General features: G+C 37.1%; 1 protein-coding gene across 1 annotated transcript; it reads right to left on the bottom strand.

Moving 5' to 3' along the window:
- LOC109833640 (serine-rich adhesin for platelets-like) lies at window positions 4,776-21,873 on the bottom strand. Its single transcript, XM_020401382.1, is given in 11 exon segments — window positions 4,776-5,233; window positions 6,692-8,051; window positions 9,246-11,275; window positions 11,277-11,398; window positions 12,344-12,496; window positions 13,588-13,630; window positions 15,071-15,101; window positions 15,191-15,290; window positions 20,882-21,064; window positions 21,228-21,328; window positions 21,534-21,873. Coding segments are annotated over 10 exon segments (4,146 nt in total). The 5' UTR covers window positions 21,287-21,328; window positions 21,534-21,873; the 3' UTR covers window positions 4,776-5,168.

The raw sequence follows: 23,914 nt of genomic DNA, 5'->3' as shown, positions 1-23,914 counted from the left end.
CAACACATAGCTATCAAACATCCATAGGAACTCCTATCACTTTACTCATGGTGGCTAACTACACTACATCACTCCTACGGGCATCCATGGATTCTCCCAACACCTTTGAGCTTCACATCAAAGATCATCTGTTTTTTTTTTTAATTACTTGGACTATAACCTTAGCCCTGATACCATTGTTGGAGCAACTATTCAAAAGGCAATTAAATAATCAAAGTATATATGAATAGAGTGGAAGGGAAGAAACAAACAATAAAATAATAAAATATATGGGAGAAGGAAGAGAAAGATGAAATCTAGCCTCTCTTTAGTCTCTGTCTTTTTCTCTTACGGGTACAGTGATGCATGAATGCCTATTTAAAGTCTTACAAAATTCATCTATCAACAGTTCTAATATATAATATTAACTCTAAAGATAAACTACTCAAAGCCTATAGATAAATTATATGAACTAATTCCTAATAAAACAAACTCTTATAAAATGAGGTGAATTTCTATAGATAACAAACTCAAATCCTTTTAGAATTAGGATTAACTTCAACGCACTCTCACCCCTCATCCCACTCCTTAATCCTAATTTTGTAAAGTCTTCACTCCCATCATGTGCTTCAACTTGACAAACGCTTCAAACTTCAAAGGTTTCATGAGGATGTCTGCAACTTGATCTTCAAGCTTGCAATAATAAATCAACATGATCTCATTCTTCTCAGCATTGTCTTGTAGAAAGTGGTAACGAGAGTATGAATATGCTTGCTCCTTCCATGGATGACTGGATTCGTTGCCAAAGCAATTGCAGACTTATTATCAACATAAATTGTTGTAGGACCTTCAACTTGGATATGAATTTGACTTAGCACATTACACAACCAAATTGCTTGACAAGCACTAGACGTTGCTGCAACATACTTCGCTTCACAAGTTGAGAGTACAACAATGGACTGCTTCTTTGAAGACCATGAAAATGCGGTGGAGCAAAAATTGAAAATATAGCCAGAAGTATTTTTGCGATCATCATGATCTCTACTCCAATCACTATCAGAATAGCCTACAACATCATAATTGTTAGATGAAGAATAAAATAAACCATGATCATAAGTCCCCTTTAGGTACCGTATAATTCTCTTTGCAACTTGCAGATGAGATTGGCGAGGGGCCTCCAAAAATCTGCTGATTAAACTAACTCCATAGGCTATATCTGGCCTTGTACATATGAGATGTCTCAAACTCCCAATAATTTGCTTGAAATAAGTAGTATTAACTTGTGCATCATCACCTTCTCGAGATAACTTAGTACCAACCTCCACAGGACTTCTTATAGGATTGCAATCAAACATCTGAAACATTTTCAATAACTTTGCACAATACCTCTTTTGACATATGAAAATCTCATCATCGTCTTGAACCACTTCAATACTGAGAAAATAAGACATCAAGCCAAGATCTGTCATCTCAAATTTATGCATCATCGACTTCTTAAACTCTTCAATCATACTAATGTTATTGCCAGTAAAATCAAGCCATCAACATAAAAGCATAATAGTAGTATATCACCAGAGTTGTTTAGATTCACATATAAGGCATACTCAGAGGAGCACTTTTGATATCCACTTTTCTAAAAGAAAGAATCAATTCTTTTGTTCCATGCATGTGGCGCATGTTTCACCCCGTACAAGGCTTTTTTTCACTTTTATATTTTGTGCTTGCACCCTTTCTTCACAAATCCAGGTGGTTGCTTCATAAAAACTTCTTCTTCAAGTGACTCATTAAGAAAAGGTGACTTCATGTTTGAATATTCCAATGCTTCTATGCAGCCAATGCAATTATTACTCTAACAATTTTAATTCTAGCAACAGGAAAAAATATCTCTTGGTAATTATAATTAGACCTTTGTTCGTAGCCTTTCGCCACTAATCTTGTATTATGCCGCTCAACCTTGCCGTTCCCGTTCGCCTTAATCTTTATCTTGAAAATCCACTTTACATCGATTGATTTATGTCCTTGAGGGATATTAGTAAGCTCTCATGTGTTGTTGTTCTTGATCGCCCTCTTTTTTCATTGCACTTATCCACTTAAGATCTTGAATAGCCTCTTCAAACATAATTGGCTCACAATCTGCAAATATTATAAAGTGCAATAAATCTCCATCTGCATCAATATCATCATTAGAGTTACTTCATAATCCCTCAAAAGAACTAATAGTTGGCGATTTCTTCTTGGTCTTTCAACTTCTAATGAAATTTACGGGGTTGGAGCTTCAGAAGCATTGACTGATGGTGCTTTTTTAGTTGCAGCAGGGACACCATCTTCAAGAATATCAAGGAGAGTACGTCGTGACTCGTTTTGTGCTTCTAGATCCCAATTTCAAGTTTCTTCTTCAGCAAACATAACATCTGTGCTTACAATCACCTTCTTTGTAGCAAGATTATAGAGTTTGTAGCCTCCAGACTTATAGCTAATAAAAATTATCTTCACGCCTCTGTCATCAAGTTTCTTTCTTCTTTCTGCTGGAACATGAGCATCAGCAATAGAGCCAAACACTTTGAGATATCCTACACTTGGCTTATAACTAGTCCACGCCTCTTCAGGAGTGAGATTATCAACATCCTTTGTTGGTGACTTATTCAACAAATAAACAGTGCATGAGACAGCTTCACCCCAAAAACAATTTGGCATACCTTTGGCCTTTAGCATGCTTCTCGCCATGTCAAGTATGGTCATGTGTTTCCTTTTAGTGACGCTGTTATGTTTAGGTGTGAGGGAAAAGTAACATCACGTTTTATTCCTTGTTCTTCATAATACTTATTGAATTCATTAGAAGTATATTCACATCCGCCATCTGTTCGTAGTGTCTTGATAAAATAACCACTTTCCTTCTTAACCAGGGCTTTAAAGCTCTTGAAACAGTCAAAGACGTCAGATTTTTACTGCAAAAAATAAACCCATATTTTTCTTGTGAAATCATCAATAAAAAAGTAAGGAATTATCGATTATTGTCATTGGATATAATGTTCATAGGGCCACACACATCTGAATGGATGAGCTCAAGAGGCTTCTTTGCACGCCAAGTGTTTTTAATATTAAAGGGTAATCTATGTTGCTTTCCAATAATACAACTTTCACGTAACTGCTCAGGAATATTTATAACGGGCAAGCATCTCATCAAATTTCTTTGAGCAAGCAACTTCAAACTATGAAAGCAAAAATATTTAAAACGAAGATGCCACAACCAAGACTCATCTTTCATAACAGCATTGAAGCAATGATAAACATCGTTCTCGATGTCAACTCAAAACATGCAATTATTTGTCATAAAGGCTTTAAGGATAAATACACCTCTTTTATCAAAGAGTAAGAGTTGATTACCAAAAAAACACAGACCGTACCCTTTTTCAAGAAGTTGACTCATACTGAGTAAATTGTTCTTCATATTTGGCACATAGAACACATCGGAAATAAACTTGTGGTCTACGTTCTTCAACTTGATCAAAACTCGCCTTTTTCCTATCACTGGTATAGTGCTATCATCGGCAAACTTGACTTTGGACTGCATCGACTCATCCAGATCCACAACAACTCCTTTCCCCACATGTAATTAGAGCACCCAATGTCGAGAAACTATGTATTGTAATTTGATTCTTCACCGATTACTGTGACCATCAACCAAGTGTGGTTGTCTTCATCACCTCTTTCTTGTGCAAATCGAACTTCTCCTTCAAATTGGGAATTATCCTGGCAGTTGCGCTCTTTTGCATGGTGGTCATATCTGTGACATATATAACATTCACTGTTTGATTTACTAAAATTTCCTCTACCACGTCCAAAGCCTCGACCTTGACCTCGACCTTGATCTCGTCCTCGATAATTTAAATTTGATTGATAATTGTTTCTCTGATAGTCATCATCTCTTTGATTATTGTTATAACTGTCACGCCCTCGACTATTGTAGTTTCCGCATCCTCAATTGTTGTAGTTTCTGTATCCTCGTCCTCTGTCACGAAAATTTCCTCCTCGCTGGTTTTTTTCATCCTGCGCTCCTTTGTTATATTTTATGGAAGCTTGACTTTGAAAAGCTTTCTCAATGGGCTTTCTCGGTTGACCTTCCATTCATGCGTTGCTCATGAACTTGTAGGGAGCCTAACTTTTTTACCTTTTCAACTTCATAGTACGTTGTCTCCAAAGTATCTCACAGTTACTTCATAGGAATAGAAGACAACATCGTCCTGTTTAGATTATTCATGACTTTGATACCACTGTTGGGGGAGAAATCAAACCCAATCTAGAGTTGATGGACCTTAAATAGAAGTTCGGAATCAATTTTAACCTAAAAACTATAGCTATCAGGTATTAATCCAAACTTCTATTTAAACTCATTACTTTTTCTTATCTTATCTTATATAGAACTATACTCACATATTAATCACGACAGTTTTCTCAAAAAATAAAAATGTGCTGAATAAGCGAAGCTTGATTACCGTGTAATGTCAAACCAAATTCTAGCAGGATGTCACAGCATCACCATCATTTTTCTAGCCCTGAATGCATAACGGAGTTAATCCTTCGTACAGAAATGGTTAAAAAAATGAAATTTGCTGCCAGTGCAGTAACATTGGTGAATTAAAACTACAAAGCTCCAAATATTCCTTTACGCAGATCAGAGAAAAACTTGATGCGGTCCAGATCCTAACGTTTCAAACAAAAACTGATGGTGATTTATCAGAATCTATCTACAAAATGAAGGTAGAAACCACAATTGGTGAAAGCGAAAGACGAAGAAGGAATGAAAGGATCAAGAGAGAAGAGTGTTCTTTCTTGAATTTTGTACAAACAAAATCACTCAGCTTGCAGTCTTGCTAGTCCTTCGTTACAAACAAATTTTGATTTATATATGACATTACATAAATATGAATGAAAATTGACAGACTACCTTCAATCACAAATAATTAAATTTTTAGATACCAAAGCTAAGTAAAACTGATAAACTTGATACATTTTGAAGTCCTAGAGAACCACAACTCGTAAAAAATAAATAATCACATGAATTATCTGGAGATGAGGGAGAATTCGTACTGTGAACTAAGGCTGGGATGCCTAGCACTATGGAAAAATCCACAGCAGCGAGTAATTTTAGACTGCAGCCATATCATGTACATCAGTGCCCAGCCCCACTGTCATCTTGGCTTAGCTTCACTTACCTTGCCTCGGAATGATGAAAGGGAGAAGAAGGAACGAGGTGCTACAAGAGTTTATCAGACAAAGTAAAAAGAGTCAAGACACAGAAAGGGTATATCCACCAAATGTATGGTGAATAAAAAGACTTAAGAACAAATGAAGGAAAGAAAGAAGGGGGAAAACAGAAGAAAAGGCGCATATATGCATCTAGCAGCAAGATACACTTCCTTTTTCTTTGGACAACTTAATAAAATTAATTAAAAAATCAACAACTCCAATCTAAAATTAAAAATTGGAGAAAACGTTTGGAGCATTGCAATATAAACTGCATGATTAACATACAAAGGCAGTTAGTGAATGTCGTAAAATGGTCTAAGACAGCTGCTTATTGTGTTGGCCTTGTGCTTTAATCGACCTTTCTACCTAAAACTTCCTTATAGATGGATGTCCAGTTTAATATAGGAATTTTATTTTCTTCTGTCTAGACTCAAGTTAGAAAAAGTTCAGGTGGTTTTCCATGAGTAATGGCTCAATTTAGATAACTTAGGGGGGTTGCTCCGTGAGTACTGTTTTCCAACTGTATGATCAAGAAGACAGGCCATCAAACATAGCTACTTACAATATTAGATTCCATAAAAGGTCTGTCTTACATATGCTGCCTTGCCCAAGAATGACGTGCAGCTCGCATATGCTTGTTGTTTGGTAGTCATTCCTAAATTCCTCCATTCTTCTAGAAGAGATTCTCAAATTAATATTGCAATGTCTCTGCTGCCAATTCTTGACAGCAAAGGATCTGGTTTATGCTGATAATCATAAGTGCACATGTACAACGAGTAGGAAAGAAACAGAATTAAAAACCATACATTCTATAAGAACATGTAAGGCATAAAGCGTGTCCCGAGGTGACAATAGTATAATATTTATGCCTCTAATTGCCTTGGTCACATTTAAAGCTTCAAGGTGTTTATAAGGAAAATCAAATACACTTTTGTGAACAACGTGCTTGCTATAGAAAAGTTCTATAATCTTTGCTTTATGGAACACTGCTTTCTCCAAAGTGCAATATAAGCCAAAAGCTTAAGGATTCGTATTCCTAAACTAAGAACAATCAATACATCTTTAAGGAATAAACCAACTAGCAAAAAGATTGGTTTATTTCCTAAAATTTACCTTAAGTAAGCCACTTCCTTATTTTCATCTTTCTTCAGTTAACCTATGCCTAAGAGTTTCAGTGCCAAATTTCATGGCACACGCTACCATCATCATTTGAGACTTTCAGTACTAAATTTCATGACATACACTAACATCATCATCTGATGACTTACCTGCTAATTTCCATAATATGTTCAATATACTCTAAAACTATTCAGAAATAGGCCTAAAGAATCACGATAAAGAATGCACACCTGAACGAATTGTGCTGTGTCAGAACAACAAGCAGCAAATTAACAATAGCAAAAGCACAAAGTAACTGGAGTAAAAAATGTGTGCGTGTGTGTACATCCATAAACATGTATTTTACCTTGTTCAGGAAATGTGTCGCTGCTATTAAGGCCTTCATAAGCAGAAACTGAGTAGCCCATTCTTGACTTCCCCAATACCTCTGAAGGTCGTGATCCCAGCTCCCTAACATCTTCTGCGTCATCATCACCTTCAGAAGCTGTAGATGCAGATGCCCAGTCATTTACTAGATATTCTGCACCTCTATTTTTCCTCCCAAATTTGAATAACCGTTTAAACCCTTTAGTGACATCTTTGTGGGGATGATGTGAAGCATTGGAAACAAGAACTGGTATCTGAGCATTCCCCCATTTCTTTCTCATACGAGCAGCATCAGTCTCCATCATTTGGTTCAACGGGTGAGAATTCCATGATGCAGGACTTCCAGTAGGAGAACCCACAGATGCATCAACATCTGATGCATCATGTGCATAAGAAAATGAATGGTGGATGTTTGAGTTCCATGATCCTGGGCTTTCCCCTGGTGACTCCTGCACATATCCAGCAGAGGGATTGAAAGTGGAGCATATAGCACTGGAGTCGACACGATCTTGAGATAGTGATCTCAGATCATCAGCATTCTCTGCTCCAGGATCACCATTTTCATTATTGGATTCAACAGGAAAACTTGTGGCCTGAAAATTTTCTTCAGAGTATGCTCTATCAGATTCTTTTTCATCTTCTTCAACCATAGCAGGTAAATCCTCACATTTATCTATCAGAACTTCTTCTTCATCTTTTGGGACCTCAGAGTTCATAAAGCCTTTCAGTTTAGATAAACCTCCTCCAGCATCAGGACCTACTCCACGACCCTTCCTAAGAACTGATTTCGACTCACTATTCTTCCGGATTTTATTAACATTCTGCTCCATTTGCTCTTTCAGAAAATCCAATGCTGTCAGATTGGCACCATCAGAACTGAGAGGTGAGAGATCCTTCAACTCACCAGGAATGGCTACACTTTTCCTCATGGAGTGGAACCTCTGTGGATTCTCTTCCTTGACAATATTTGCCTCTTCAATGGCACTCTTGCTTCGAGCAAAATATCTTGGTTGTGCACAGGAAGCCACCTTGCCCCCTGTCGCAGGTTTTGTGTTTTCTTTTCTAAGGTCAGAAAAGTTGGGAACTGATTGTGCAAGTGGGTTTTCAGGCCGCATTTTACGCCGAATGGGACTAGAGTTGGTGATTTTGGAAGATGGCTTGGGAATTGGTGCTGCTGATATTCTACGTGTGGATGATGATGAGCTTTTATTGGACACAAGCTTTTTGGAGCTTGTAGAAGATTCATTACCAGATAATGTGTCACTATTAAATCTATCTTGGCCATACATAACCTGATCGCTCTCTTGTACATCTTCTTCTCTCTGGAGGAGTTCTATTGTCTGCTTCCCACCAAAAACATTAATAGGTCAAATATACTAGGAAGTTCTGTAAGGAAAAAGAAAATAATGGTCTATATAGCAAGCTTAACAGGATCAAGAGTAAACGACCAATCTTGTATGGAATATTGTAAATAAAGAAAATAAAGAGACTACTTATTCTTGTAGAAGCATGTGGAATATGACTTTATAAAGTTCAGCTGAGTTGAGATGTCAATAAAATTTAGGTAACTATAGAACAAATGGCTACTTCAGCAAACGCCCAACCCCACCCACCACAATACACAAACAAAGGCAACTAAATTTTAAAATTTATCAGCCATTAGGGGTGTTTGTTTTGCATGCAAGTGGAAGATTTGAAAGTGAGAAAGTGACTTTCTTTTAATATTTTTAGTGTTTGTTTGCGTGCAAGTGGTTATGAAAGTGAAATGCAAGAAAGTTGCCACATGGGATTTAATGTAATTTTGACTTTCCCTAAAAAGTGGTAGTCACATGAAAGTGATAAAAACGATAACCAATTTTAATTAAATGAATTTAACTATATTTACTAATTAATCTTATTTTGTCACATCATCTCTACATTGCACTCTCAACAATAATTTTGTTTTTCAAACAATGTATTTCATTGCTTGCTGACATAGATGTGAAAGTCATTTGCAAATCAAAGTAACTTAAACATTTGCAATTCACTTTCGAACTGCCAAACACCCCTTACCTGCAAGTGGAAAGCTAACTTAACGCTAATTGGTAGAGACACACAACTGAAGTGAGCTAGGTACAGGTTAAGTCTAAATTTCAAAGTCATGCATATTCTACAGCAATCTCAAGTAGAAAAGCCCAATGTAAAACTCACTTAAAACTCTGGTGTTAAGTTTGCTTCATCTACATTGTTAGACTACAGTTATATTCCTAATATTTCGGGTGTAATATTTTTGCAACAGACATGCCATCAAAGCATCAGCCTTTAAGAGATGCAGACCTCATCGTTTGCAATTTAAATTCATTTACCCACAATTATGCCTCTCTAAGTGAATCATGTTTTTCATGGCCTTTCCACATGGCTCAAATAATGTTAGGTTTGCATGATATACACTGTCAGTTTATAAGCTAGAGCTGGTAATTAAAATGGTCAGGTGACAAAAATAATCAAAGATATAGATACATATAGCAATTTTAACAAGAAAAGGAGTTTGGTACCTGCCCTAGGTTTCTTTTATCTGAGTGAACATTGAATGATTTCTTTTTTACTGTACGGCGATAAGCAAGTATTGAATCTCGTTTATCAGCTGAACCAGTAAGTTTGGCCTTCATCTCAGCATGGCTACGTTCTAAGCTGTCATGCATAGCCTTCATCTTTGCTTCTTTCTGGGCCCTTTTTGACCCTGACTCTTCCCTCAGCTTCGCTTCCCGTTTTTGCACATATCTCTCATAGAGTTTTCCTCTTGAATCGTCTGATGGACTGATAGTACCTAGCTTCTGCTTCATACTATTGGCGGAATCTAAATTATCAGCCATCTTCAGAAGCAAATTAGAGTCAAATTCTGCTCCATTGCTCAAACACAAGCTGGACATATTCCCCTCTGAAAATTGCTCAGTTGGACCATCAACTGGCCTTTTCTCAGCAGACTTCAGCACTTGACCATCTACGGTTTTGCTTCTCTGAGAGGAAGCTGTGCGGTCCCCGTCAACCCTGAGCTTGTGTGCAGCAAATAGCTTTTCTAATTCATCAGCCTTCAGTTGCAGCTCATTGTTTCCTTTCAATGGCCTCGTTAACTGAGCTTGATCCACAGGGGGTATAGAAGGAAGTTGAAGGACCTCCTCCTGTTCTGTCACCTTCTTTCCTGAGAAAACTGGAATCCTTGTTGCTTGATTAACGGCCCTTTCATCTCTTCTTCCTTGCACCTTCTTTCCCTGATCAGGAGCAGATGTTCTACCATACAGCTGTGTTCTCCTGGAACCTGATCCATCTTCTACAGAATCCTTAAATGACATATGAGAAGTCGCTTCCTCTTTCCTCCCTGCCTCTTGATATCCAGGATTTGTTTTCCGCTGTGATGTTGAAGGCAGATCACTCTGTGACGCACTATCTTCCATCTTCTCCAAGGAAGCTTTAACATGAAAACGGGAATCTAATGGATAGTTTGGTTTTGCTCCGCCATCATCTGTTCTTTCAAATGCCCTGAATTTGGTTATTGATGGCGCTTGAATCTTCCTCCCAGCAGTATCTGCCCGTGCTTGATCCTTTGATTTAGCCTTCACCAGTGTTACAGGCGCTGCCCTGGATGAAACTTCAGGAGCTGCTTGATCTTCCATTCCAATATTTTGCATCACAACTCTGTCAAATTGAGACAGAGAAGCTGTTTGGTCCTTTTGATTAGCACCCTCCCCTGGTTCTGACTCAGTTTTGGAACTTGCTTGGTTTTTAGCAACATCACCAAATCCGCTGACCCGTGCTCCACCCACCAAAATACTAAACTCTGTTTGAGACTCACCATTACCACTCTCCATAGACTGTTCACACCGAGTTTTGGATGTTGTAGTACCTTCTCTCAATAGGACATCTACTCTTCCATCTCCATTGTTAGGAGAGGGCCTGGTTTCGACCTTGGATAAAGACAACGAAGACACGTGTGTGACTGTTGAGTTGTCTTTAGGACCCAACCTAGGCTGTGATGTTGCTGTGTCTTTCAACAACCCAGCCCCCTCTTCAGTTTTACTTCCAGATTGAACTTGTGGACTGGCAGATGAAGTAGGAGTCTCTGCAGTAGTTCCGCTCTCCTTTCTGTCGCTACTGATACTGTTGTTGTTACTGAGATCAATGCTCATATCACTGGCACCACTCCATCTCCTCAATACCAACTTCTCAATAGATGCATCAGATGGTAGCCTCCGGTGCTCTCCCCTTCCTGCCACCACCTTATTGGTTCCAGCTCCACTAGAAGTTCTGCTGCTAATGGTTGCAGCATTTGCTGATTGTTCTTTCTGTTTGGTTTCAAAGAGATTGATCCGGTCTAGAACACTTAACCGTCTGGACCCGGTTGCAGATTGCTGAACCAGCTCATCTGAAGATGCAGCACTAGGAGATGGATCCTCCTTGGCCTTGTTTACATCTTTCTCCATGGACTGAACAATTGAATTTGTCTCAGAAGCAGATTCCTGTAGTAGTTGCTCCCGTAGTGGTTGTTCGCTAGTGGACTTGTGGGTCTCAGACCTGGTGGTAGTTCCACCAATGGAGGTGGGCATGATCAAGATCCTTCCATCGTGGCGGGATCAACTGAGACGGTGACTGCGGATGACTTATCAGCTCGGTCCGCCTCTGCCACAGTGCGATGAACTTGGTACATGCTTCACTATAAAACCAACATCACATATAAATATATCAGAAAGTTTTTCAGATCAAAATAATTGACAGATAGATCTTATGATCATTCAGTCCCGCTAAACAGCAATAACATGATTGAAATAATGAAAACTTTTTCTGTTTACATTAATACCTAATGCAAGCTGCTAGACATCAGAGAGGTTGTAGTATAAGCCCAGAATGACCAATCACACCAATAGCAAGCTCCGGAAGTATTTAGGTCTTAAATAATGTCTTCAAAGATAAAGTAGGTTGCAGCAAATTCTAAATGAACACTGCAAGTAGGACCTGGTTATGTCAAAGTACAAGCTTGACCTGTTAGCCTATCCTATGTTTGGTAGAAACTAGGAACCATGTTAATGCTGAAGTTATTTGAGTTCCTTACACAGTCACAGGTATCAATTGTGAAACGACCCTTCAACTGCACCAAAACTTTGAAGTTATGTTGGGGCTTGAGACCATGCTCGCCTACTTGATTTCTCATGACTCTAATCTGGTGCTTTAGATTATTAAGATGAGATCACATCTATTTTGTTTTTTCGTACTTTTTTACTCATTCATTTTCACGTCAGGCGTACAAGAGCAGACCTCTTGAGAAAGAACCAAAACTAAAAAAGATTTCACAACTTGCAAGGTTGCACAAAATTTAAGTTAAGCCTTCAGAAATCACGATAACACCCTAGATTTCTCATGTTGTCAGTAACCAAAAGCCGGCCTGTGCTTTTTAAGCCATCAAATATTTTATTTGGGATCAAATTATAGGAATTTGAGAATTTATATATATCTCAGAAATTCAGAATAAATGTGCAAACTATATGTTTCAAACAATAGCTTCACGTGCTTAAGGAGAGGGGAAAACAGCAAAAAGGAAAATGAAAGGAAATAAAATAAAAATGCAGGCAAAGATGCATGGCTATCAAGAAAAAGAACTTACTTTAAGCGAGGTGCACCGAAATGATCGGCAAACAGGAGGAGTTCAGAGGCAGTGTCAAGGGTGAAGCCTGCAGCAGAAGCCCGAGCACAAGCTGTTGCTAGGTCTTGCTTAACAGCAGTTAGCCGCAAGTCAATGGCCCTGAGGAGTTCTTTCCTGCAAATTAAAGCAAAGGCAAGCAATAGTAACATTACAATAGTGCTAACAATGGAAGATAAGCTTCAAATGCTAGTTTCTAGTGTTCCTGAAAATAGTCTAAGTACAACATGTATCATATGTGCCTCAATTCCTATGAAAGAAACTCAAGCAAACAAGGACAAGTATCTATTTCAACAATAGAATTACCACCATGAAAAGAAGGATTGCTTATTAAACAAAGAAGTGAGCAATATTAGCAACGGTAAAATTTTATGCTTATTGAGACTACATTACCAAACAAATAGCAAATGGGGCTCTTTCCTTTGTTTATCTCACATAGAAGTAATTTTCCATTTTTACATGCCTTCCAATAGTCTGCCCAAAACTTTTGCTCGTCCATATATATTATTAGGTTCCAATTTGTGAAAAGCTGTGTTTAATTCCGTCCACCATGGTAAAAAAAATCATCTAGGCGTCATCTATTTTGTTTCTCTAAAAGAAATATTGTTTCTCTAAAAGAAATATAGTCTAGCGTAAAGCTTGAATCAAAGCTATTAGCGGTTCAATTTTTGAAGTGGCACATTTCACCTCTGTGTGTTCCTATGACTCCATGTTCCCCAAGTTTAATTTACATCCTTCTTGCTCAACACTCCCAATACTATTTGTTGATCTATTTATGACAGCCTGAGTTTAGCGATGTTGTTTATTTATGTTTCTGCTGTTAACATATTTATTTTCTCAGTTGCTGACAAATTGATCCTCTCATGCTTTGATATCTTTTTGTAATCCTTCACTCCAGCCACAGCATATTTCCAACTCCTGAAAGCAATTTATGTAGTTTAAGTATTAAAGTATGCTGATTCAACATGAACTGAATTGTTTACAAAGTGGCTCAAAGAATTATTTCAGTATTCTTTTGATAAATAATCTCAACCATTATGATGACCCACCAAAATAGGTAATCTCAACATAATTTTGAACAAGACACATACAACAATATGTTACAGCTTAAATGAATAGATTTATGACCAATGTACGAAGTATGTTGGCCACAAGAACAAGAAAAGTGAGTAACTGCTGGAAATGTAAATAAAGTGACGGGAAAATACTTTGTTTTATCTGCTGCTCCTGCAGTAGCCGATTCATTTTTACCTGAATTGAACTCCAAACAAAAAAATTAGTGAGGTAAAGCCACCTCTTGAACCATGATTAATAGAAATTTTCTAGGACAATGAATCAGTTAGCAAACAATTTCCTTCAGATAGAAAATTAAGAAGCTATGTAAGAGCAATTATCACTTAAACTATACCTACAACAATTTCCTTCATTGTTAGCAAACAATGAATCAGTTAGCAAACAATTTTCTTCAGATGGAAAATTAAGAAGCTATGTAAGAGCAATTACCACTTAAAACTATACCTACAACACAAAGGCAGATAGCAGGAATCGTTTTATAAAAAGGTATAGAGAATGTAGTAAGTTATATAATACGGAGTTATTAAATGGTTGGATAACCATTAATTGCCCTGGCTACTAGTATCGCCACTAAAATGAATTATAAGAGCTCTACTGCATCCTGATTTATATGTTGTTCTTAAGCTATGTTGTTCTTAAGCCACATTGTCACAGTCTGCAGCATGTCATCCCTTTTCTCGTGAGAAAGAAGTTCTACAGTTTCAAACGGCCAAAAAAATCATGGTATTTAATATTCATAAAATATTTAACGTATTATTGCTAATGCAGTCTCAGAATATCAGTATAAATATTGTAATACCAACCTAAATGTATGTCTCCGCTTCGTGTGTAAGATTTTATGGATATAAATATTTTTCTTTAGTTTTTTTTAAAGGCTCACTAAAGTATGAGCTTATGTACCAAATCCTAACCTTGTTAAATGATTAATCTTTCAGGGTAGGAAACGTGGATTGGTGGCTCCGTGTCATTACTATGGTACAACTACGAGGTTGGTATGGTTAACTTAGTAGGATGATATATCAGTAAGACGGTCACTACTAGCATGAAATGCTTTTAATCTTCATGGACCCTAAAGCAGAGGGCATTAAATAGTGACATTAGGCGTTTTTAATTGATCTGTGAATCCAACTAGCTGATTCTTGAACCATTCAAAATTGGCTGTAGAGGAAAAAAAATCATCCAAATATTTAAGGATAACGTCGAAAGTGAAACAATGTAAGTTTCCTCCTATAACCTATCCGCAATACATCCTTTTCACAAACCTGGAAAATTTATAATCCTCTGTCTCCAACTTTCGAGATCATGAAGTTATGCATGTGTTCTGCTCATTTACCATGTCAACATTTGATACAAACTTCGTAGTTGAACATGCATAGCAACTGGAAAGTGTCTACCAATGAATATATTAAACGGCCTAATAATCTTTGCCAAGTTTATTCATCGAGAACGGAAATTTAATGATCTAAGTGATTATCAACGTCTGTCACCATTAAACGTGCACTGATTTTGCATTTCCATGAGAGATGTCTTAGGAGAATCACGGATCAAGCAATAATTCAATCCATTTTTCCTGATAATAAAAATAAAACATGACTGAGTGAACAAAGCTAAACGTACCAAACTTTCCAGAAAGCTGATCTCCTGTTCCCTAAGAAAAAAGTAAACTTAATTTCAAAATTACTGCACAGATGAGCTGCTTGACAAAAATTTAAAGTAAAAAATGGTTTATGATATTACCTGAGAATATATTTTTCTGGCGCCTTCTAACTGTGACATCTCCGCATCAAATGTATTGACTATCTCCAACACCTCCGGCGTGCTGACAAAACGAACAAACCTACACATAGAATGTTTGAAAATTGTCAATAAAATATTGTAGATTCTCATTTATATTTCAAAAGCTATAACTATTCCCCTTTATAGGGATACAATAACAATAGGTTTATTGTGTATTATGGGCCTAAACACAATTACCTAATCATATTTATTCTTTTATTTACATTCCTAATATCTCTCAATCACCAAATCTCTAATTTATACTCCTAATATATTATTCTTAATACAAGTATAACATTATAAATCTCCATAATATATTCTCTAACACTCCCCCCTCAAGCTGGAGCATGTATATCATACATGTCCGGCTTGTTACAAACAAGATATACTCACTCCATTTTTGTGAAATGACTTAAAAGACTAAAATCTTCTGTGTGACATTCTCATCGTAGTTGTCTTCATCTTCTAGTCTTCTACTTGAATGTCTTCCACCACGAATAATCTCAACCAAAATCACCAAATGTGATACCTCGATCTTCTTCACAGATCAACCAGGGAAATACCAAATAAATAATCCTCACCAACAACACACCAAGTAAACGAACCTCTTTAGGGATCCACTAAATAAATGATCCTCTTCATGGATCAACCAACAAACAATCATCTTCACCAGACACCAATTAACCAAACAAACGATCCTCTTTACGGATCATCCAAGCAAACATCATCTCTAAAGGATCAACCAAGCAAATGATTCTCTTCACGGATTTAACAAACAAATGATCCTTCTTTAGAGATCTGTCAAACAAATGATCCCTATGTGGGGATCAATAGACAAATAAAGCCGAGAAAATAACATTCATCGAACCAAATCACAAACCAAATCTTGATTCAATCAAAATATTTTTTTTGTAGCTAGTGGTGGTCAAGGTTTTTAGAATATAAGTGGCGGTGGCGGTGGTGTCGATAAGTTGAGTAGGCAGTGAACGAAGGGAAATCGAGACGGCATAGGCGGTGATGAGCAGTAGTATCAAAGGCAATTTGAGGCATGCGCATCAAGTGCAAGGCGCTAAGCTTCCATCAGGCGCGCGCTTGAGAGCGCCCCGCAAGCGCATCGCGCTTTGCGTGAGGCGATTGCTTGAGAAAAGGAAGCGGTCAGTGTTCATTTAATTCAGAAATAGCAGGTTATCGGGTGTAGACTCGATTCCCACTTAAAACCAAAGCAAAACTTACCTCATCCGCTCTCCTCACAGGTCTCGGTTGAGAACAAGGGTTTTCTTTGGTCCTCCTCTCCCTCTCACAGCATCAACCGTAGCAACAGCAATAGCACAGCAGCAACGACAACGGGCGAATAGCAATCGGCCGTGCAGGTCAGGTCAGTCCTTTTCTTCTTCTTCTTCTCAGTTTTTATTCTTTATTTTCTTTTTCCCCCTAATTCACTGCTACAGCTCTTTCCTTTTCTAATTTGTATTCTTTTTTGCTTTCTTTCTCTTAACTGACTGCCCTATGCTTGCAACTACAGTAACATTCACTAAGATTTGGTTGATTATTAGATATTTGTTGCTAGATGCTATATTGTTCAGTTAACATTGTTTGAGACTCATGAATATCGTTGCTTTGGGTGGTTTAATGGGTGTTTAAGTTTGAGGGGGAAGATGGAAGATTAGCAATGTGCTAGATGTTAGTGCTACTAGCCAATTTTTCTTTTGTAACATGTAAGAGAAAATTACCAATTGAATTGTTAGTGATGCAATACACTAATATGATTATGAATAATTTGTATGATTATGAAATAATGAAATTAAAGTAGAAGTATGATTCACTAAATCTATGTACTTATGTAGTATAGTTGTTAATTTATGTGTTTTTGTGTAGGTATATTTTCATCGACCGGTAGCGGGAGAACACAAGATCCTACGTGGAAATACACTTCACTTATGGATGAAGGAAATGCCAACAAACACAAATGCATCTTTGTAATAAGATCACAAATGGCGGTATATCAAGACAAAAGGAGCATCGTATTGGGACGATTGGGACAGAGTGGAAATGTAAAAATTTGTCCCTTTTGTCAAATAGCCCCTCCCGATGTAGTTGAAGAGCTAAAGGAGTATGAAGAAATGCAAGAGAGTATTAGAAAACAACAAGCTATTGATGATTACCTTCCGGAACTTGGAGATAAAAATATGGTACAGATCGATGAAGATGAGGAGCTTGAAGAGGTACAACTACAAGCAACTAGAGACAAGGGGGAAGGGGGAGTTTGGGCTTGAATAGTGAGGAATTTTTCACAAAGAGGAAAGGGCCGATGGATGCATTTCTCACCTTTGATCTCGCGCTAGAGGTTGCTAAGGATGATAGAAGACGCGAGTTGAGGCAAACATGTATTGATCATAGCCTCAACAAAGATGCAATAGCTAAAGTGCATCAAGACATTACTCGTTGGTGGTATCAAACATGCATTTCCTTTAACGCAGCACGACTTAGGTCATTAAGAATCATGTTGAAGCCTATGGGGGCTTTTAGGTCTAACTTGCCACCTCTGACATTCCACCACTTAAGGGAGCCTTTGCTCAAAAAAGAGAAGAAATAAATCAATGATTTGGTGAAACCTCATAAAAAGGTGTGGGCTAACAAAGGTTGTTCTTTCATGTCCGATGGTTGGCGTTGCTCAATTTTCTCGCAAACTCTCCTCTTGATATGGTATTTCTTTCTTTTATTGATGCTTCTGAGGAGATTAAGACGGGTGAAAGGATGTATGAGATATTTCATGAGTAGATTAAGGCTGATAGGACCTCAGAATGTTGTGCAAGTTGTTACAGATAATCATTCTAGTCTCAAGCTAGCAAATAAAAAGTTAGATATTAAGTTCATTTTCATTATGAGCAATTTATGCTTGTTATTCTATTCTGATCATGATTTTAATTTTGATATAGAAAAATTATTTGAGGCTAAATATCCTCATTTATAAGTGTTGCTCATTGTATCAATTTTATGTTGAAGGATATTGGTAAATTACCAACTGTGAAGTCGACCTTGAGTCGAGCTATGGAGTTAACGGGATTCATCTACTCACATGAGTGGGTTTTGAAATTGATGAGAGGTCAGACTAACTACAGGGAGCTCCTCCGACAAGTAGTGACACGATTTGCCACTTCTTTTATGACTTTGTCCAGCATCCATAAGCAAAAAAACAACCTTAGAAAAATGTTCAACTTGGAGAAATGGAAACAAAGTAAGTGGGCAAGAGATCCAAAGAGCAAAGCAGCTGAGAGGATAGTTCACATGTCTTCTTTCTAGAATAATATTATTCATATTATTAACTTCACAGCTCCTTAGTTCGTGTTCTGAAGCTTGTTGACAGTGAAAAGATGCCTACAATAGGATACATTTATGAGGCGATGGATAGATCGAAAGAGGCTATTGCAAAAGCCTTTAATGATGATGCAACAAAAGAGGTTATTGCACACTGCAGAATATTACCTTAATCCTGCATTTTTCTATGATCCCCTGGATGCTAAGGTTATGAAAGGCATTTATCAAATCATTAAGAAGATGGTGCCCATCAATGAGCAAGACAAGGTTGACAAATAGCTGGATATATACAGAAATGTCGGGATCTTTTGGTATGGATATTAGGCAAAAGAAACCGAAAAAAGAAGTTTCCTGGCAAATATCAATAATCTATCCCTCAATTCACTATGTTCTATAAGAGAAATACGCTGCTAATACTATCTAATAATCTATATTGACAGCTAGTTGGTGGGAGTCGTACAATGCATCAACTCCAGAGTTGCAAAAACTTACAGTAAGAGTCATTAGCCTTACTTGTAGCTCCTCAGGTTGTGAAAGAAATTAAAATACTTTTGAACAAATATGTTGAGTTTCTTTTAATACAGCAAAATTGATTATTCCTTCGTAAATTGAATTGACTACTTTGTATAAATTACAGATACACAGCAAGAAGAGAAATAAATTGAATCATAAAAGGTTGCAAACTGCAAGTACAACCAAGCTTCGAATGAGAGATTTGACTATAAAGATGTCATTGATCTGATCAAGTTGCCTGATATTGATGAAAGCAACGAGTGGTTGCTGGGGGAATTTGGTGAAGGTGACAATGCAGAAAATAACTTGGTCCAGGGCGAGGATGGTCTTACATTTAGTGTTGTAGGAGATGTAACGGGAGCTGAAGAGGATGATGCTAGATATTTAAAGTCGACAAGTAGGGACCGATGATCTTCGAGTGGTGGTGGTTCACCATCAAGGAGTAGGGAACCGGTTTCAAAGTCGGAAGATGAAGAAGAGTTTAACGAAGAGGAAACTGAGGAGGGTATTCTGCTTGAAGGGGATGATGATGATGTTGAGGAGGATGATTAGAGCCATTAGACTATTATCTTGTTACTTATTTGCTTTGTTTTAGTAGACTGTTTAATTTTTATTGATATTAGTGAACTGCTTGGGTATGTTAGTATTATCACTGAGACTCTATTTATGACTTTGTAGTTTATATTATTTATTTTGAGTCATTGACATCTTTTTTATGTGAAGTTTCATGACCACATGTTTCTTTATGCATGTTTGTATATCTTAAAAAAATTTGTGTAGTGTGCCTCACTTCACTAGGCTGCGCGCATCGCATTGTGCATTGAGCATGTGTGTGTAAACTGACTTTGCGTCCCGCATTGTGCCTCACACATTGATAACACTGATGACAAGAACATATACATCGAGGATGACCATTGCTACCAATAATGACAATCACAATCATTAACAAAGTCATCAAAAGTAGGACGGACAATAATATACAGCACTATTCACGGTAAACAATCATCGTGCAATGTTCACAGTGAACAATTACCTCGGTTCTGTTTAAGATGAACATGTTATGTTCACGATGACCAGTCACAAGAAAGAACGGAGGTTGTAAGGTAGAAGGAGGAGTTTGATGGTGAGAGATTAGGGGGCTAGGGTTTTCTAAGGATCTAAGGTATTGTGGAGGCTAGGATTTGTGTGGCTCTGATACCATATTAAACAATAAAATATTATAGATTCTCATTTATATTATAAAAGATACAACTATTCCCCTTTACATAAGGATACAATAACAAGAAGCTTATTGTATAGTCAATGTGTGACTACCCACTATTACCTAATCACAATTATTCTCTTAATCACTAAATCTTTAATTTATAGTCCTAATATAATGGTAACATTATAGATCTCCATAATATATCTTAACAAAAATCTTTTCAGCCAATTGTTTTTCTCCTAGTTTATCCAAAACATTTATCTATTTAACTATCACTGGAACAGTAGTAGGTGTACGAGGCTATATGGAAGGATAACTAAGTCTGCATGAATATTATCACATCACATCAATCCTCTCTATGAATTAGTTCTCGCGTGACAAACAATAAGAAACAGGGATGGTTTGCCAGAGAAAGACCTGCTCTCTTGACAATGGCATTTAAATTCATTCAATTAAGAATTGATCTTCCAAGTATTTCGAGGTTGATTACTTGCTATCGCGAATTGTGATCAGTGTAGAAGGCTTAATCAATCAAAATTGTATTACATCATGAAACTGTGAAATTACTGCATTATTTGCTATTGATCAATCGGATAAAATATGTGTCAATTATATCAAACCTTTCAAGTGTTCCCTTATTGAACCAATTCCCAGCATTCTTCCACTTATCTACTTCGACCTTTATAGACTGAACTCCTTGACTAGCCTGCTCTTCAGCAACCTTCAAATGGGTCAAAAATGGCTTTAACAAGCCAGAAGCAAGCTTCTCAGTCTTCCCATCTCCCGAAACAAACAATTCGCACCTGCCAAATTACAAATTTTTCTCAATTTTTCAGCAAAAGGCATTCTGAAAAATGTGATCTTTCACTCAAAATTAAAGAAACAACTAAGTTTCTGTGTTTGAGATGACAATAGACAAAATATAATCCCAAAAAAACAGTTAACAGAAGAATTTCTCATTCTAACCGCGTTCGTCTTGGTGATAGCTGGAACTGAGCATAATCAAGAAATGTATCAGAGTTCATTCTCTCAAATTCACCAGCTAAACCCCTAAAAACCTGCAAAAACTGAAGCATTTATGTATGAACCCCTGATCTTTACTTAGATCTACCGAATTAAAACTCACTTCCAGATCAAAACTTCACTCAAAACCCCACCAAAACATTAATTTCAAGGGGAAAAAACCAATACGTCCAAATTTCCCAGCAATCGAGACAATGCCGATGGAAACAAATAATTAAAAGATCTATCAAAAGGATAGATCAAGTTTACCTATCGGATTCGAGTCGATGGAAACCCTAATTGGACGAAAATACCACGATCGGGTCTGAATCGCATCGAGCGCGCTATCTTTTAGAGTTCCGACCTCAGTCGTTGTCCACGGCGACAAGCATTTACAGTTCGGTGAAAACCCTAATGGAGTCGTGGAGCGTAACTGAAGCTCTTAGAGAGTTTGTACTTGCTTTATTTCTCTCTCTCTCTCTCTCCCCCTCCCTCTCTCTCTTTCTCTCTCTCTCTCTCTCTTCGCTTTCTCTCTCTTTCTTCCCCCGTTGATGATGGTGACGAGAGAGAGAAAGAGGAGTGAGAGGACAAAATAGTGGGTTAGAAGTGAAATTTTCAGACAATTGTTTGAGCTGCTGGGGTTAGTAGCGTACACTGGAGATTTTCAAAGATTACCCCTCAATTTCCGGGAAAAAATTTTAAATTTTGGGATATTTTATTTGATTTTGTTGACAAAAATAACCCAGAGTGGATTATGGATAACACTTTGGTATTGTTTTCTTTGATAATGTTTCTGTGAGACAACAAGTCAATAAATGTTATTCGCTAACTTTTTCGTGCATGCTCAGTAGAAACGTTGCTTTCAAGAGGCATGTTTTCAGAAACAAATTGACGATATTTTTAAATGTAGTTTTGAGTTTTTTGTAGTTTTTATGACATATCTATCCATTAGGTTTTGATAATGTTTTTTCTTTCTGTATATAAACTTGAGAATAAACTTAGGTTTGTTATGATCATTTTCACTTTTATAATTATTTCTAGGCACATTATTACGAAACACTTAACTGTTTGTGGTAAATAGATTTTGCTAAACATTGTCAAACATGTTTATTATGTGCTTTTAAAATGCCAAATTGTCCCGCCTCTGACTTAGGGCGGTTTGGTATTGTTCTTATAAGGACGTTTCTACTTATTTTGATAAGAAGTAGTTAGTAATGATGTTTGGTAAAAAGTTTGGCATGCTTATTAAAACTACTTCCGTTTTTAGGAGGGTTTTTTTAGAAGAAACATGTGGATATTTTTAAAAACAACTTTTGTTTTTTTAGTTTATATGTCGTATATATTTTTTACCTTTTAACAATGATTATTAAGCTCTGCCAAACACCATAACTATTTTTTAACCAGTTTTAATATTTTATTATTAAACAACTATTTTCAGCGGCTTATAATAGCTTATATACGTTGCTTCTTACTTGTATAAACAACTTATTAAAGCTTCAGCAATATCATTCTAAACCTTTGAACGTTTCGGTCGAGAGATAAAATAGGTGGTATAGTCATTTAACAAACATCTCACAAGATACGTTGCGAATAAAAAAAGTAGCCCTAAATAATATATAATAATGAGAAAGCGGCTCTACAAAGTTGAAATGCTCCTGTGGGAATACGGGTCAATCGTCTCCCTCCCTGGCTCCCTCCCTTAGATTTTACACGTTCCCACGTGATTTGTTGACGATTTGGAATGCTAGTTGATGAAGCCCATTTTTCTCAAACTGAGTTCGACGTGCTGAAGACCGATGTTAATCAGATGAAGACTGCCATAGAACGATCTGCGTCGACAGTGGAGCGTCTGAACACGGGAGGAGTTCAAAATCGCGTTGATGGTCGCCAACGACGTGATCCGACTCCACATGATGAATTCAATAGTGATGACTATGAGGCCTCACACCGCGGTTATGATCGCAAAGACCACCAAAGACAGGACAATTATGACACTGGAAGATTAAAAATACTATCCTTCAATGAAAAGCTTCATGCTGATGATTTCCTTGATTGGATTGATAAAGTGGATAAGTATTTTGAGTATAAGATAATTCTAGAAGATTGAAAAGTTAAATTAGTGGTCTACGAGCTTAAAGAAAAAAGCATTTGCATGGTGGGATAAAGTACTAATAAATTGATACCATTAAGGAAAGGATCTAGTTCTAACGTGCGCAAAGATGAAGAAATTATTAAGAGACCGTTTCTTACCTTCTAACTACAAGTAATGTCAAGTGTCTTTAAAAGATTCTTTTACCTTAGCCGCTACAGTCCGTCTAGCGAAGAAGGTGGAGCGAGAACTTGAGCAAAATGACATACGACCTTTATCATGGATATTTTTAGAGAGTTATTAAGCTAGTTATGATTATGGAAAAATTAAGAAACATTAATTCATCTCTGAGAAAGAGTCTGGATTTGTGAAGAGCACCGATGAAGAACCAATAAAAGACTTCATCAATCATGTCAATCCTAGAACCGAAGGCATTTAAGACAGAGATTGCTAAGGAGAAGGATTCTCTAGTGGCAAGCAACAAGACGCTCACCCCCGAAAAGGAAGATTTTGTCACCATCAAGATTCATTTTGAGGTTCCGGATATTAATGATGATATGTT

Source organism: Asparagus officinalis, chromosome 3 (genome assembly GCF_001876935.1).
Source record: "Asparagus officinalis chromosome 3, Aspof.V1, whole genome shotgun sequence".
In the NCBI taxonomy this organism is placed as follows: domain Eukaryota; kingdom Viridiplantae; phylum Streptophyta; class Magnoliopsida; order Asparagales; family Asparagaceae; genus Asparagus; species Asparagus officinalis.
This window is presented reverse-complemented; position numbering and strand designations above follow the sequence as displayed.